This window comes from Sparus aurata, chromosome 3 (genome assembly GCF_900880675.1).
Source record: "Sparus aurata chromosome 3, fSpaAur1.1, whole genome shotgun sequence".
In the NCBI taxonomy this organism is placed as follows: Eukaryota; Metazoa; Chordata; class Actinopteri; order Spariformes; family Sparidae; genus Sparus; species Sparus aurata.
Window position 1 is genome coordinate 20,414,190 of NC_044189.1, and position 12,887 is coordinate 20,427,076.

Sequence of the window (12,887 nt, forward strand, 5' to 3'; positions counted from 1 at the left end):
ACATGCTCACAGCTTAACGGACAGGAAGTCTCTCCCGGAAAACACCCCCTCACCCACGGTGCCAACATTTTTATCATCTTTGTTAATTCGACACAATTTAACCACAGAACAAGGATGTGAATTAACCCGCAACCATCTTACACATCATCTTATTCACAAACACATTCAGGAACCATAATTACACCAACAACAACAGAATACCCAAGAGTCTTTGCGCCACAGTCCACAGTATACTAAAGTACAAGTATAAGCTTTAGTATTAAAGTATAAGTCTAAGTATTAATGTACTTAGTCTTAGACTATTCTTTATACTTTTCAGTATAAGCCAAGTATACTTCACTATACTTTTCTTAAGTATATAAAATGTAGCATATAAAAAGTACACTTCAAGTATACTGCCTCAGTTTTAGTATAAAATAAGTATACTTGTACTACACTTGAATAAACTACTTTTTGCTAAGGGATGAGACATATGGAACAGTGAAGAGTTAATGAGGAGGTGATGCATTCAGCACAAACTTTGTTTTGTTATCAAAAAACTTCACATCTTTAACCTTAAATATATAAAATAATATAAAAACTAAAAACCCTGTAAATGATTAGTGTTATTGATCCATGCCCGTCCACACAGACTTGATCAGACACGTCAGACTGTCCAGCTGTGCTCTGGTGGGACGGTGAGAAGTATCCTGATGTTGATGGTGAGCAAACACGTCATAAATATTTAATGATCATTTACCAGAAACACACAATCATTGACTCTGTGGAGCCTGCAGTGAGTCTGATGATTGGACAGAAGTCATGTGACTTTGTGTTTCATGACTTTCTGTTTCATGACTTTTCTCTCAGGATCTCATCACCACGAGCCTGATGTCTCCAACACACCTGATCACGCGCGCGGCTTCGCTTTGTGAACTAATCAAACTTTGACTGTTCCCGCAAAGTTGTGCTGACGTCACTGTGTCTCTCCGGGACAGTAACTTGGTGAAGTTGTGGAGACTCGAGACACTTTGTGGACGGTGACGTGTTGCTGCGCTGAGCGGTGATGCCGGAGGAGGCGGTGCCGCAGGGAGCAGCGGAGCGGGCAGATGGTGCACCCGGAGAGGCGCCGCGAGACTGCACAGGTGCTTGTTGTCATGGAGGAGCAAAGATGGCGGTCCTGGCCTATAGCCTGGGCAAACGCGAGATAAATCAACATTTCACCATTAAAAATGCCAAACTGATATCGATAGCGCTCGTCGTTCTGCTCCTCGTGTTTCACACAGCTTCGCGGTACTATGGAGGTGAGTGTTCTCACGTTTATTTCACTCGTATCGATGCAGCCAGAGAACACAAGCTACTGATAACGTTAGCTAGCTAGCTAGCTAGCTGCTTGTGTCTGGGGCTACTTGTCTCTGCTGCAGCGTTACTTTGAAAGGTTTTGGACATTAAAGCATGTAGATGGAGGATAGCTCACACAGTCAGACTAAAGCGACTGATGGTAACTTAGCTGCACGAACTAAAATCTGTTCGACTGGCTATCTTAGCATACTGAAGCTAACACTGCGTTATGCTAGCGTTAGCTGTGTTTACATGCTCCTGTCAGGACACGCTTGATTACAGCCTGTGAAGCCGTGTGTTAGGTGATGTAGCTAGCAATACAGAACAAGGATGTTAGTAATGGGAGATTAATGCCAATTACATCCCGGTAGTAAGTCTTCAGTTAGCGTCCGTAAAAGGATAAATGCTGTCAGAAATGTGAAAGTAACGCTACCAGCTGCAGCTGTACAGTATGGTAGCAGCCTGCTGTATGTCTCCGGTCTTTCACAGATTAGTGAGGTACACTGATGCACACTTGACACTCGTTTTCAGGTATAATGGGTTGCTTATCATTTTCCTTGTCTCACACCTCAAGACAGACTATGACAGCGATGGCACAAAGCCCAGAGTGGGACTGTAAAGAAATATGAGCATGGCACAGATCCACCTTCCAGCTGGGTTTACATATAGTGGACTCTGCCCATGAAAGGAGATATGAACCAGAGACCTCTGTGCACACACAGTCCCAGCAGCTGCTTTGGCTGGCGATGACACTACATGCCCACTTCTCTCGCCAGCCCGCCAACCCTTCATGTTCGCCTGTTTCTATGGCTTGATTCAGTTGCAGATGGCTCCTTTCATTTTGCACACACATGAATAGCAGGAGAGATTTATGGAGGAGCTAAATTGCTGATGGCTTCATTTTGTACCTTGGCCCCCAGCAGAGCCGGTATTGTATACAAGCCTTTTGACAGCAATGAATAAAAATCCAGGGAATTAAAGAGACAGCAGGTTTCAGCTGTAGTCAGGGAGAAACTGTGAGTGAAAGGGAGAGCAGTGTTTGTTGTGTTTGCTCTTACTTACTGTTAGATCCTGTGTGTCTTGCCTGCAGGCGGAGACTCATGTGAATGGCTGCTGTCCAGAGGACGTTACTTGGGGGAGAACGTGTGGCAGCCGTATGGCTGCATGATGCACAAATACAAAAGCATGTGAGTCACACAAACTGCAAGGCTCCTATACTGCTGTGTCTTTGTGTCTGTCTGTAAGAGTGAACGGGTAATTTATGTGCAAAATAACCAGCTGAGAAGGTACTGTCACATGCATCGACTGTAATAAGATCTGCTTTTGATTAGCTTATAAAGAGAACCACTCCGCACATGAGTGATTGCTGTCTGTGATTGTTTAAGCATGTAGTTTTCTGTTATTTTGTCTTACAGTGAAGCCAAAACCTGCCTTGCTGAAAAGCGGGTGGCCTTTGTTGGTGATTCACGAATCAGGCAGCTATTTTATTCCTTCATCAAAGTTATTGATCCCGAGCGAAGAGAAGATGGAAACAAGGTAATTCGGAGAAAGAGCACCAGTTTTTCCTTGAAAATTGTTCAGCGGTAGAAGTGAGAGTTGTGTGAACACTGTGAGTCTTTCCTACATTCAGCTTCAGCTCATGTGTCCTGAACACTCTACAAACTAAAGGTATCTTATCACAATGAATAAATATACTCTGTTCTAAAATCCACCTATCCCATCACATGCACAAATCCCATTCAAGATGCCAACCAAAGGCATATGTAGAGGAGCAGAGTGGTAGCGCTGCATGTGTTGCAACAGTTTGAGACTGCCTGTGTCTTCCTGTACAAAATGTTTTTTCCTCACACACTTCCTCAGTTGATTATGACAGATTGAGTGTAACAGATTTTTGCACAGATTAAGTCTCAGATGTTTTTGGTTTTTTTTCTGTTCTTGAGGAGGAAAAACTCCAAACATTACTGTTGCTCCTTGGCACTGCAGTACTCTGCTCTCATTATGTACAGAGACGACATCCTGCCTGTCGAGCTTCTATGATGAAGACCAGGAAACCCTAAAATAGGTGGCATTTAAAAAATACACAGTGTGAGTAAATACCAAAGTGGTTTAGACAAACAACTGTATCTACAAATAATGAAGCAGTGGTATGCACAGAGTTATGCAACAGTCCTGACTATTTTGGGTCTGATCTCAAGAAGGGGAAAAAGAGGAACAGTATCTTCCTCACAGGCTTTCTTTCTTTCTCTCTGTCTGTCTGTCTGTCTGTCTGTCTGTCTGTGCCCATGTAATGTCTGAAGCACGAGGACATTTCTTTTGAAGATGAGAGCTCCTCCGTTAATGTGGTAAGCTATTTCTGGTTCCTTTTGTATCTCTTGCTCTCAGTCTGTAAACACACACACTGATAGAAATGAAACATGTCCTTTGTGTGCAGGACTTCCTGTGGCATCCAGAGGCAAATAATTCCATGAAGGAGCGTTTGACATCATGGACAAAAGTAAGATTGCATGTTATTAACAGGTGGTGAGCATTGTTATGTGAGGAGGTTTCAGAAACCTGCAGAGCTGCAATATTAAAGGATTAAAGTATTTCCTGCTGTTCTGTCATCTATTATACTAAATGAAGAGTCAAGAGGACACTGCACTGACACACACACCTCATATTTGTTTCACACTTTATAGACTAAACATGAATATGCAGATGAATGATGAAAATAATTATTAGATGCAGCTGTACAAACCTGGATTTGCTTTTCTAATCCCAACTCCTCCCATGTGCTGCAGGAAGCTTCAGCAAAGCCAGATGTTGTCATCCTCGGCGCTGCCACAGTAAGCTGTCTAAATGAGTGCTTAGCAAAGCTTGCACATTTCGTGGTGGCTGAGTTATGTCAATCTTAATCTCATCCATGAATCTATTTACCACAGTGGTCCATCAAGTTGCACAGTGGCAGCAGCGAGGCCCTGCAGCAGTACAAAGTCAACCTGACAGCCATCGCTGTGCACCTGGAGCGGCTGGCTGACCACGGAGAGGTCTACTGGGTCCTGCAAGGTGAGCTCAGCTTTGAGGTTCTTCCCATCCGTCATGTTAGTGAAGTATCACTGCATGCTCCGTTCACCACAGTGAACTCTGTGTGTTCATGTCAAAGGGGATAACTGAGAGAACAAGGGCTGTAATCAACCAAAGAAATCCTTGGTCGACCTAAGCCGTGAAATTTCGACTAAGAATCGACTAATTGATTTTAATAAACAATAAACTAAACAAAATAATAAACATGAAGACTGGTAGGCTGTTTGCTTTAGATTAAATAGTTTTTGACCCTATCATTTTGCACTGAAATTAATTAATTAAAATGAATTAATTAATAAACACACTCGAGTCTGTCGGCTCTGACAGTGTTTTGCATCACATGCATCTGCACATTATCATAGCCCATGATTTCCGAAAATATATCATGTCAACTAGTTGATATCGGCACAAGAACTGTTGAGGAATATTTAGACAATTGTTTTTGTCATGTTATAATAATTGACAGACACAATCATTTCGCTATGTATTTCGAGCCAGAACGTATCAACCAGTCGACTAGGACATGACAGCCCTAGTGAGAATGACTCGATGGTTCACACCCTCCAAGTCATTTTACATTTGAGTCCCTCGTGATCATCTAACCTCTACAGTCCAAACAGACACATTAACAGTGACATCGTGACTTACAGTCACAAGAGCCACATTTTAATCTAGAGCTTTGGACTAAAAAGTCTACTTGTCTGGACGAGTTGCAGACTTTTGTGCCTGTCAGTTTCTCACACATGCAGCCTCTAAACTCAATCTGTCCCTGTTCACTCTGCACAAACCTACACCATCACACCCCTGTCCTCCCAGACCCAGTAAATGAGGAGGTGTTGAGTGACAACAGGAAAATGATCACCAACCAGCAGCTTGAGCTCTACAATGAAGCCGCGGTGGACGTGCTCAACAGCAGCAAGCGTAATGGCAGGTCCCGCGTCAAGCTGTTGGCTGCGTCCCGCCAGGCTGCGATGGAAACTATCACCCTGTCAGATGACGGCTTGCACCTGCCTGAGAGCACCAGGAATGTGGTAGGCAGGGTTACACATTATTTGTTGGTAATTAGATGGTTCTATTCAGTGGCTCAGGTTCAGCTGTCATGGTAGCGCTGTCTGGTTATATTACTCACATCCCTGTGTGATCCTCCTGTCAGGGCGCCATGGTCCTCATGAACTCTGTGTGCAACAAGCAGCTAAGGCCCATTGACGGCTCCTGCTGCCAGACCTTACCGCACCCAAACCTCCTCCAGAAGCTTTCGGCGTGTTTCTTCCTGGGCTCTGCTCTCATCTTCGTGGTCCTCCACCTTCTTGGCAACAACCGCCACCGCCGACCTGTGCCCCCAGACGTGGAGAGCCTTGAGGAGAAGAAGCCAGCGACTGCAGCTGTCCCCCTGGGTCCAAAGGCGCCCTTCCAGGCCCTCTGCAGGATGGGCATCATCATGGGCTATTTCTACCTTTGTGACAGAGCAGATGTGTTCATGAAAGAGCAGAAGTTCTACACACACTCGACATTCTTCATCCCTCTCATCTATATCTTTGTCCTGGGAGTGTTCTACAGTGAGAACAGCAAGGAGGTGAGAAGCCACTGCTCAGTGCAGTAAGTTTTATTATGGGGACGCCTCGAACAACGTCATAAATTCACTTTATTAAATACTGAGTTGGTGTTTTAAAAAGAAGATATGTTTCCTGAGATTTTGCTGTCTTGTCTGCCTACCAGACGTGTTGATGGAAGGAGGTTAGATGTGAATGTAGTGTGAAATTATAGTTTCCATCAGAGTTTAACAAACATTTTAACTAAATGCAAAACACATAAAAGGTATCCACGAGCTTTAACAGGGATCCTACATAGTGAGACAGAGTTTGGAATTTCAATTCAGTCATTTCAACACCTCGATAAGTGTGCATGGGGGAAAAAAAGTAAATGAAGTAGCATGATGAAAACTGATAACATAGTTTTAGCGTTGCAGGATGAATATATTTGTTTGGCATTGAACTTGTCGGGGTACGTTACATAGCGATAGTCTTTTAGCAGTTATCACCTCTGCAGAGGAAGTTATATTTTCATCTGTCAGATAGATGATCAGATGATCGATGACACAAAATCTACTGAAGGATTTCCATGAATCTTGGACGGAGGATTGGCCTCGGCCCAGAATAAACCCCAACTGTGGGATGAAAGGATCTGGGGATTCTTCTCACTTTCTTTAACGTTGAGAGATAATTTATTCTATCAGTTTATAATTACTAATTTATGGATCAGGTGTATTTAGGTGGCTGGTATCTGTTATTGAGTGCACTGTGATGCGAATCCTAGATATGATCATCCTGGTGGTATCAGGATTCATATTTGATGGGTTAGATTGATATAAAGGGAACATGTTGGCCTTGGTGGAGGTATGCGCTCTACTGAGTGTCATGTATAATAGATGCTAACAGTTGGCTTTATAAAACCATTTATTGTTTACATAGTAAACATCTAACGATTTGTACTTGTGTGTCAATAGTAGAGTTCTACATGTTCTATCTTCTCCTTTTTCAAACAGACCAAATTACTCAACAGAGAGCAAACAGACGAGTGGAAAGGCTGGATGCAGCTGGTCATCCTGATCTATCACATATCTGGAGCCAGCGCTGTGAGTGCCACACATCTGATTGGGAGTAACCAGCTTTGAGGCATTTCACATTGAGATTTAAAGGCTTACATGTATTTTTCTTTGTGTCTTTCAGTTCATTCCGGTGTACATGCATGTGCGGGTGCTGGTGGCTGCGTATCTTTTCCAGACTGGATATGGACACTTTTCCTTTTTCTGGCTCAAAGGAGACTTTGGCCTGTATAGAGTGTGCCAGGTGAGAGTGCAGTTAGTTATATTTTAACCAGGATATACTGCCACTCCTCCATCATTATGTTATCATACTGAAGCATGAGATAGCCTCAGATTAATCTCAAACCAAACACAGGCGTTGTTAAGTCTGTGTAATTTCTATTTGACACATTTCATATTGGTTCCACTCCAGGTGCTGTTCCGTCTGAACTTCCTGGTGCTGGTTCTGTGTGTGGTGATGGACCGACCCTACCAGTTCTATTACTTTGTCCCGCTGGTCACCTTCTGGTTTGTCGTCATCTACGGCACGCTGGCTATGTGGCCTCAGATCCTTCAGAAGAAGGCCAACAGTAGGTTTAGATTTGTCTCACTCTGTAATATCCATAATATCCAAAGTCCCAGACTCTGTGAATCAAGAATACACGTCAGCAGGAGGTTTGCGTTTAGAAAAAGCACTTTTTCTGATGGCTGTCTCGTCCTCCGAACAGATAGTGGCATGTGGCACCTCGGGGTCTTGGCAAAGTTACTGGGCCTCCTGATGTTCATCTGCTTCTTTGCTTATTCACAGGTATGTGAATTCATAACCGTGTAAATCTGACTGTAGTTTGGTGAAAACTGAATTTAATTATATGACAGGCTTTTATTGATGCATGCAAACGGTGTAAATTCTCACATGTTGGTGTTGCCACACAGCACAATGTGAAAGAATAAGTCATTTGTAATATAAAATAGATGAAAGTGCATCCAAATTGTGTGTAGTTAGTTAGATTTCTGGTTGGGTCCTTGTTTGAAGCCGTGTTTATGTGATATTCATGTTCTGGCGCCGTCACTGCAGGGTTTCTTTGAGAGTATCTTCTCCGTGTGGCCCATCTCCAAACTCTTTGAGCTGAACGGAAGCATCCATGAGTGGTGGTTCAGATGGAAGCTGGACAGATTTGTAAGTAAAATGAGTTTCGCTTCAGTTGCACCCAGTCGAGGCGCTTTGCATTAACACACATTCTGAGAGATGTAATGTGTGTCAAACCAGATCACAAGCTTTTTCTAGTGGGGCCAAATGTTCCAAACATTTCTGACATGGTAATGTTTTTTTGCAGGCGGTGATACACGGGATGCTGTTTGCCTTCATCTATCTGGTGCTGCAGAAGCGTCAGGTGCTGTCGGAGGGCAAAGGAGACGCTCTCTTCTCTGCCAAGATCTCCAACCTGCTCCTCCTCCTCTCCGTCGTCTCCTTCATAGTAAGACTCTTCACACTTGGCTTTCTCAGACATGTTGTTCATACATGTCATATTTTATTTTATGCTGCTGTAATTTATTCCATCTTATTAGCGATATAAATCCTAACAATGAATTAATTGGAGCTCAGGACAGAATGGTTTCAGAGGGAAGGGCGGACACTTGGCAACCTTCTGCTGCTGAGTGTGTCTGGAGGAAAGTCTTCTTTGTGTTGAGGAATGTCTGCAGTCGGAAGCAAAGCATGTGCTCGCAGTTATTTATTTGGTGCTTTATGTGAGATGGTAAAGTTTGTTTTCTCGTGATCACAGGGTACGTGTACGTCACCATCCGAAGAAAGACATTATAAGTTCACTCGACTGTGATCTGAATGTTATCTCCACCAAAAGTCATTTCTGCTTGTGGTAGACTTTTATCACAGTACAGTTTAATGTGTCGATCAACAGTAGATGAACTGTGATGCAACACTTTCAGCTTAAATCAGTCGCTGCAGTTGACTCACCACCTTTTATGCATGTTGGCATGGCGCTCCTGATTTCTGGTAAACAGGAGTGATAGCGGCCTCTTGTTATCTTGTGATTAGCTTATCATGAGATAACAAAGCCGCTTTCCTCACGATACTGAAATCAAGAACTTTGTGATCTTGATAACGGCATCAACATGCTGCAGAATGTAAGATGAAGTCAGTATAGTTCACCTCACATAGATGACGTCTACCTGGTGCTGAATGTATATTGTGTGGCTGTGAGGCAGCGTTCTGTTCTTTGTTGAGTCAAACCAGCTCAGGACTGCAGTGCAGTCGGCTTTGGTTATGTTCTGATCAAACCAAGTTAACCAAGCTGAAGATTCAAACCTGCTGCTAACTTTTGTCCCCTCTCGTTGTCTCAGACGTACTCGATATGGGCCAGCAGCTGCAAAACCAAAACGGAGTGTAACGAAATGCATCCTTACATCTCTGTGGTCCAGGTAACGAACTTCATCTCTTTTCTTGTTTACAGCAAACCTGTCGTGTCATCACTCATCTCTGTTGATCCTACAACTGTTGTATTTTAATGAAAGGATGCAGTGGTGTTATTTTAAATTGCCCGACTGTAATGTATGATTTCATGATCCTAGTTGCACAATGGGCAGGATGATACGAATGTCACAACAAGGGAGTGCCTTCCTTCATGGATTTAGATAATCCTGGTATCGTGTTTGAAGTCGTACATTAGATGAGGTCATTTACAACATAGTTAAGCTTTTTCCTCCTGAACTGGCCAAGATGGCACATCGTTGATATCCCTCATTGGACCTCCTGTCTTTCTATCACTCTTAACTTTAGTAGTTGTGATAGTTTCACTTCAGCCTTCAACTTCAAACTATATAAGTCTCTTATTACGTTCATTGTGTTTTCATGTATTTACTCTTTGAAATGCCTTCTTGCGGTCTTTGTCCACAGATTTTGGCCTTCATTCTCATCAGGAACATTCCTGGCTACGCCCGCTCTATATATAGCTCATTCTTTGCATGGTTTGGAAAGATCTCTTTGGAGGTAAGACAGAGCTGGCAGTAAAGTTGTAATAATATAATAAAAAGTCTGCTTTTATGTCCCCCACTAAAGCCAGGGCATTTGCAAAGGGTACCATAGAACTAATATGATTAACCAGCCAAACCTGAGGTCAGGTAATGGTCATAAAATGATGGAGCAATACCAATAAAATACCAGGAACAAGAATATGACTGCAAGTAAATGTCAAAGAAGCAGCTGATGTCCATCCCAGCCTTATAAGTAATGTGGTGTTGCTCTCTGGACACGTTACATGACTTACCACTGATCACGCCTCGTTTGTCTCCCCCAGCTGTTCATATGCCAGTACCACATCTGGCTGGCAGCAGACACAAAGGGGATTTTGGTCCTGATCCCAGGAATCCCTTCCCTGAACATCATGGTCAGCACCTTCATCTTTGTCTGCGTGGCACACGAGATCTCCCTCATCACCAACGACCTGGCCCAGGTGGTCATTCCCAAAGACAGCGTGGCCCTGCTGAAGAGAATGGCGGCCATGGCGCTCTTCAGTCTGACTGTGTTGCTGTTAGCCAGGGGCAGCCAGCCTACACCCGGCGCCTGATGGACACCTCGATCACTCCAAACTCGCCACGAACCGGCCGAGTTTGGAGTGAGGTAACAGATCGCAGCGAGGAGCAGGCCTGGAGTTGGAGCCTGCAGGACGTTCCCTCAGTTGTGTTGAGTGAAAACACAGGGAAGACAGTGTCTCTCTGCCGGCCACGTTCGAGCAGAGTCTGTACTTTTTTGACTGTTGTGAAAGTCGCACACTGAAGAAAAGAAAATGCCCAAAAAAAGAGGGGGTTGATACTCCTTCAGGGCAAAGTGCAAGAAAGAAGAAGAAGAAAAAAAGGACAAACCGTTAAAAACGTTTACATCATCTCGATCCAGCAGAAGAGCAGAGACGACACTCGGAGATCTGGAATCTTATTTCAAACAAGAGGTCCTCTAATTTCAAGACCTTACGCTTGCTGTGTGAATTTTTGCAGCGTCGCATCTATTTAGCCAAACATACTAATACGTTTATTTTGTCACATTCTGTACTTCCCGTCATTATATCTTCATCACGAGGCACACGCTCCGTCCACATGGCAGTAGCAGTCGAAAGTGTTTTTTTTTTTACACTCAGGTGGATCCATAACCGACATGTTCAGATATCTACAAAAAAAAATGTTCAATCGTGCTGCATTTTATTATAAAAATTTCTTTGTACAGTATATCTGGTGACTTTCAAAAATAGTGTTAGATATCTAAATATACAAAATATGGACCAACGATTAGCTATTTTAAAAACATAAAGGAAAAACAGAAGATGGTCAGGAGTTAAGTAAAAACTTTTGAGTGCAATTGTTAAAATGTTGGATTATCCTTCAACATATTTTTGCTAATGTTTTTGTGAGTAATTTACAAATGTTTGCCTTGTGCTGAAAGGTACCGTGGTCACCTGCTGTAGCTCTAAAATTCTATGTGATATGTACAGTATTTAATGATTTAAATTAAGCTTATATTTTATACTTTTTTTTTTTTTTGCTTTGTTTTATTTTGTACTTTGCGCTCATGACTGCTGTTTGTGAAAGAAGTATTACACATAGATAGTTTTGTACCCATCCCAGCATCACATAGATGATAACCTGCCTCAGAGACATCTCAGCGGCTGAGCCTTCAGTCCGACACCCGGTCTGTCCTACGAGCTCGCTTCAGTCTGTGTATATTTGTACGATGGCGGGCGACACATATTTTATACAGCAGTGCTTCAGCTGTGTCTTAGTCTGTTATCCTTCCATTGCAGATACAAACATGCCTCATAGCTCCGGTGGAAACTGCATCAGCTTGCACATGTTATTGTAAAATAGGACTAACAACTATAAATATATCCTCCCTCTGCTGTTGCAGCCGGTGAACCTTCGGTCAGCGTGTGAGCGACTGAGCGAACAAGTGATTTCTTAAGACTCGATGCCTTTGAACATGGAGCGCCTACGTACAGAACCTCTTCGGTGCTGTAGCCTGGGATCACAATCTGCCGTTTTCTTTCAACACTTTGCATCAGAGCCACATCAGCGATTCACAACCACTAGACAATGCACTGACTGATCTGAGAAGACATTTCAAAACAGAAAACAAATGACAAATTTTGTCATTTGACAAATCGACAATGTTTCTTTGCCTGTATGTCCTCAGACATGTAAGAGAGATTAGCACTTTTTATTGTACAACCTGCATTTGTGTTTCATCTTTGCAGTGAGACACAGTTTAACATGATGCCAGCACATTTTTATTGGGTATATCAAATGTTTTGTCCAGGTCATTTCACAGATACAACAAAGTGTAATATTGTGTTGATTTTGAATATTTCATTTACAACAGGGTAGTAAAATATTGCAGTGTTGGTGGTTTTCTGCACATTTAAGGAGCTTCTCTGTAAAAGGAAATAATTATTTTCCATAGACTGAAACATGTCCGGTTCAAGGCGTCTCCGTCTTTCAGCTGATGACGTTTTCAAACTGAACAAGAGCCAAGAAGTATGTGTTACTTCTATAACCTGTCTCCTCCTCATTCTATAGACAAGAATGGCATTTCCATATTGCTAATTCCATTATTGTGTGAAGTTTACTGACAGTTTTCTCATCTATAACTGATCCACAGCTGTAAATCTGGTAATTGTTTCGGGCCTTAATAGATCTCTTTGGTCGTGTAAAAGCAACAACTATTTATACCCCTGTGCAGGGCCTCTTTGAGATATGTTACATGTAAATCTTTTTGTGATGTCTTAAAATGTGAAATGTATCCATATTATTTATAAATGCTTTTATTCTGTTGTACATTGTTAATAATACGTTCATAAAATGTGCTGGTTTGGCTTCTTTTTTTGGGACAAACGGACGTTTTTCATGTCATTCAGACGTCACT

General features: G+C 42.7%; 1 protein-coding gene across 1 annotated transcript; it reads left to right on the forward strand.

The window, feature by feature from the left end:
* Nucleotides 1-856: 856 nt before the first annotated feature.
* On the forward strand, nt 857-12,828 carry casd1 (CAS1 domain sialic acid O acetyltransferase 1). The gene is made up of 18 exons (XM_030412697.1): nt 857-1,283; nt 2,411-2,507; nt 2,736-2,856; nt 3,618-3,662; nt 3,752-3,814; nt 4,101-4,145; nt 4,242-4,365; nt 5,200-5,414; nt 5,537-5,956; nt 6,926-7,015; nt 7,110-7,229; nt 7,398-7,554; nt 7,693-7,772; nt 8,040-8,141; nt 8,299-8,439; nt 9,323-9,400; nt 9,876-9,968; nt 10,276-12,828. The coding sequence occupies exons 1-18, from the start codon at nt 1,046-1,048 to the stop codon at nt 10,543-10,545; spliced, it is 2,499 nt and encodes an 832-aa protein (XP_030268557.1). The 5' UTR covers nt 857-1,045; the 3' UTR covers nt 10,546-12,828.
* Nucleotides 12,829-12,887: the final 59 nt, after the last annotated feature.

Coding starts and splice junctions, on each gene's coding strand:
- casd1 (XM_030412697.1), top strand. CDS start 1,046: ATGCCGGAGGAGGCGGTGCCGCAGGGAGCAGCGGAGCGGGCAGATGGT. Junction 3,815..4,100: donor GTTTGACATCATGGACAAAA/GTAAGATTGCAT, acceptor CATGTGCTGCAG/GAAGCTTCAGCAAAGCCAGA. Junction 4,366..5,199: donor GGTCTACTGGGTCCTGCAAG/GTGAGCTCAGCT, acceptor CTGTCCTCCCAG/ACCCAGTAAATGAGGAGGTG.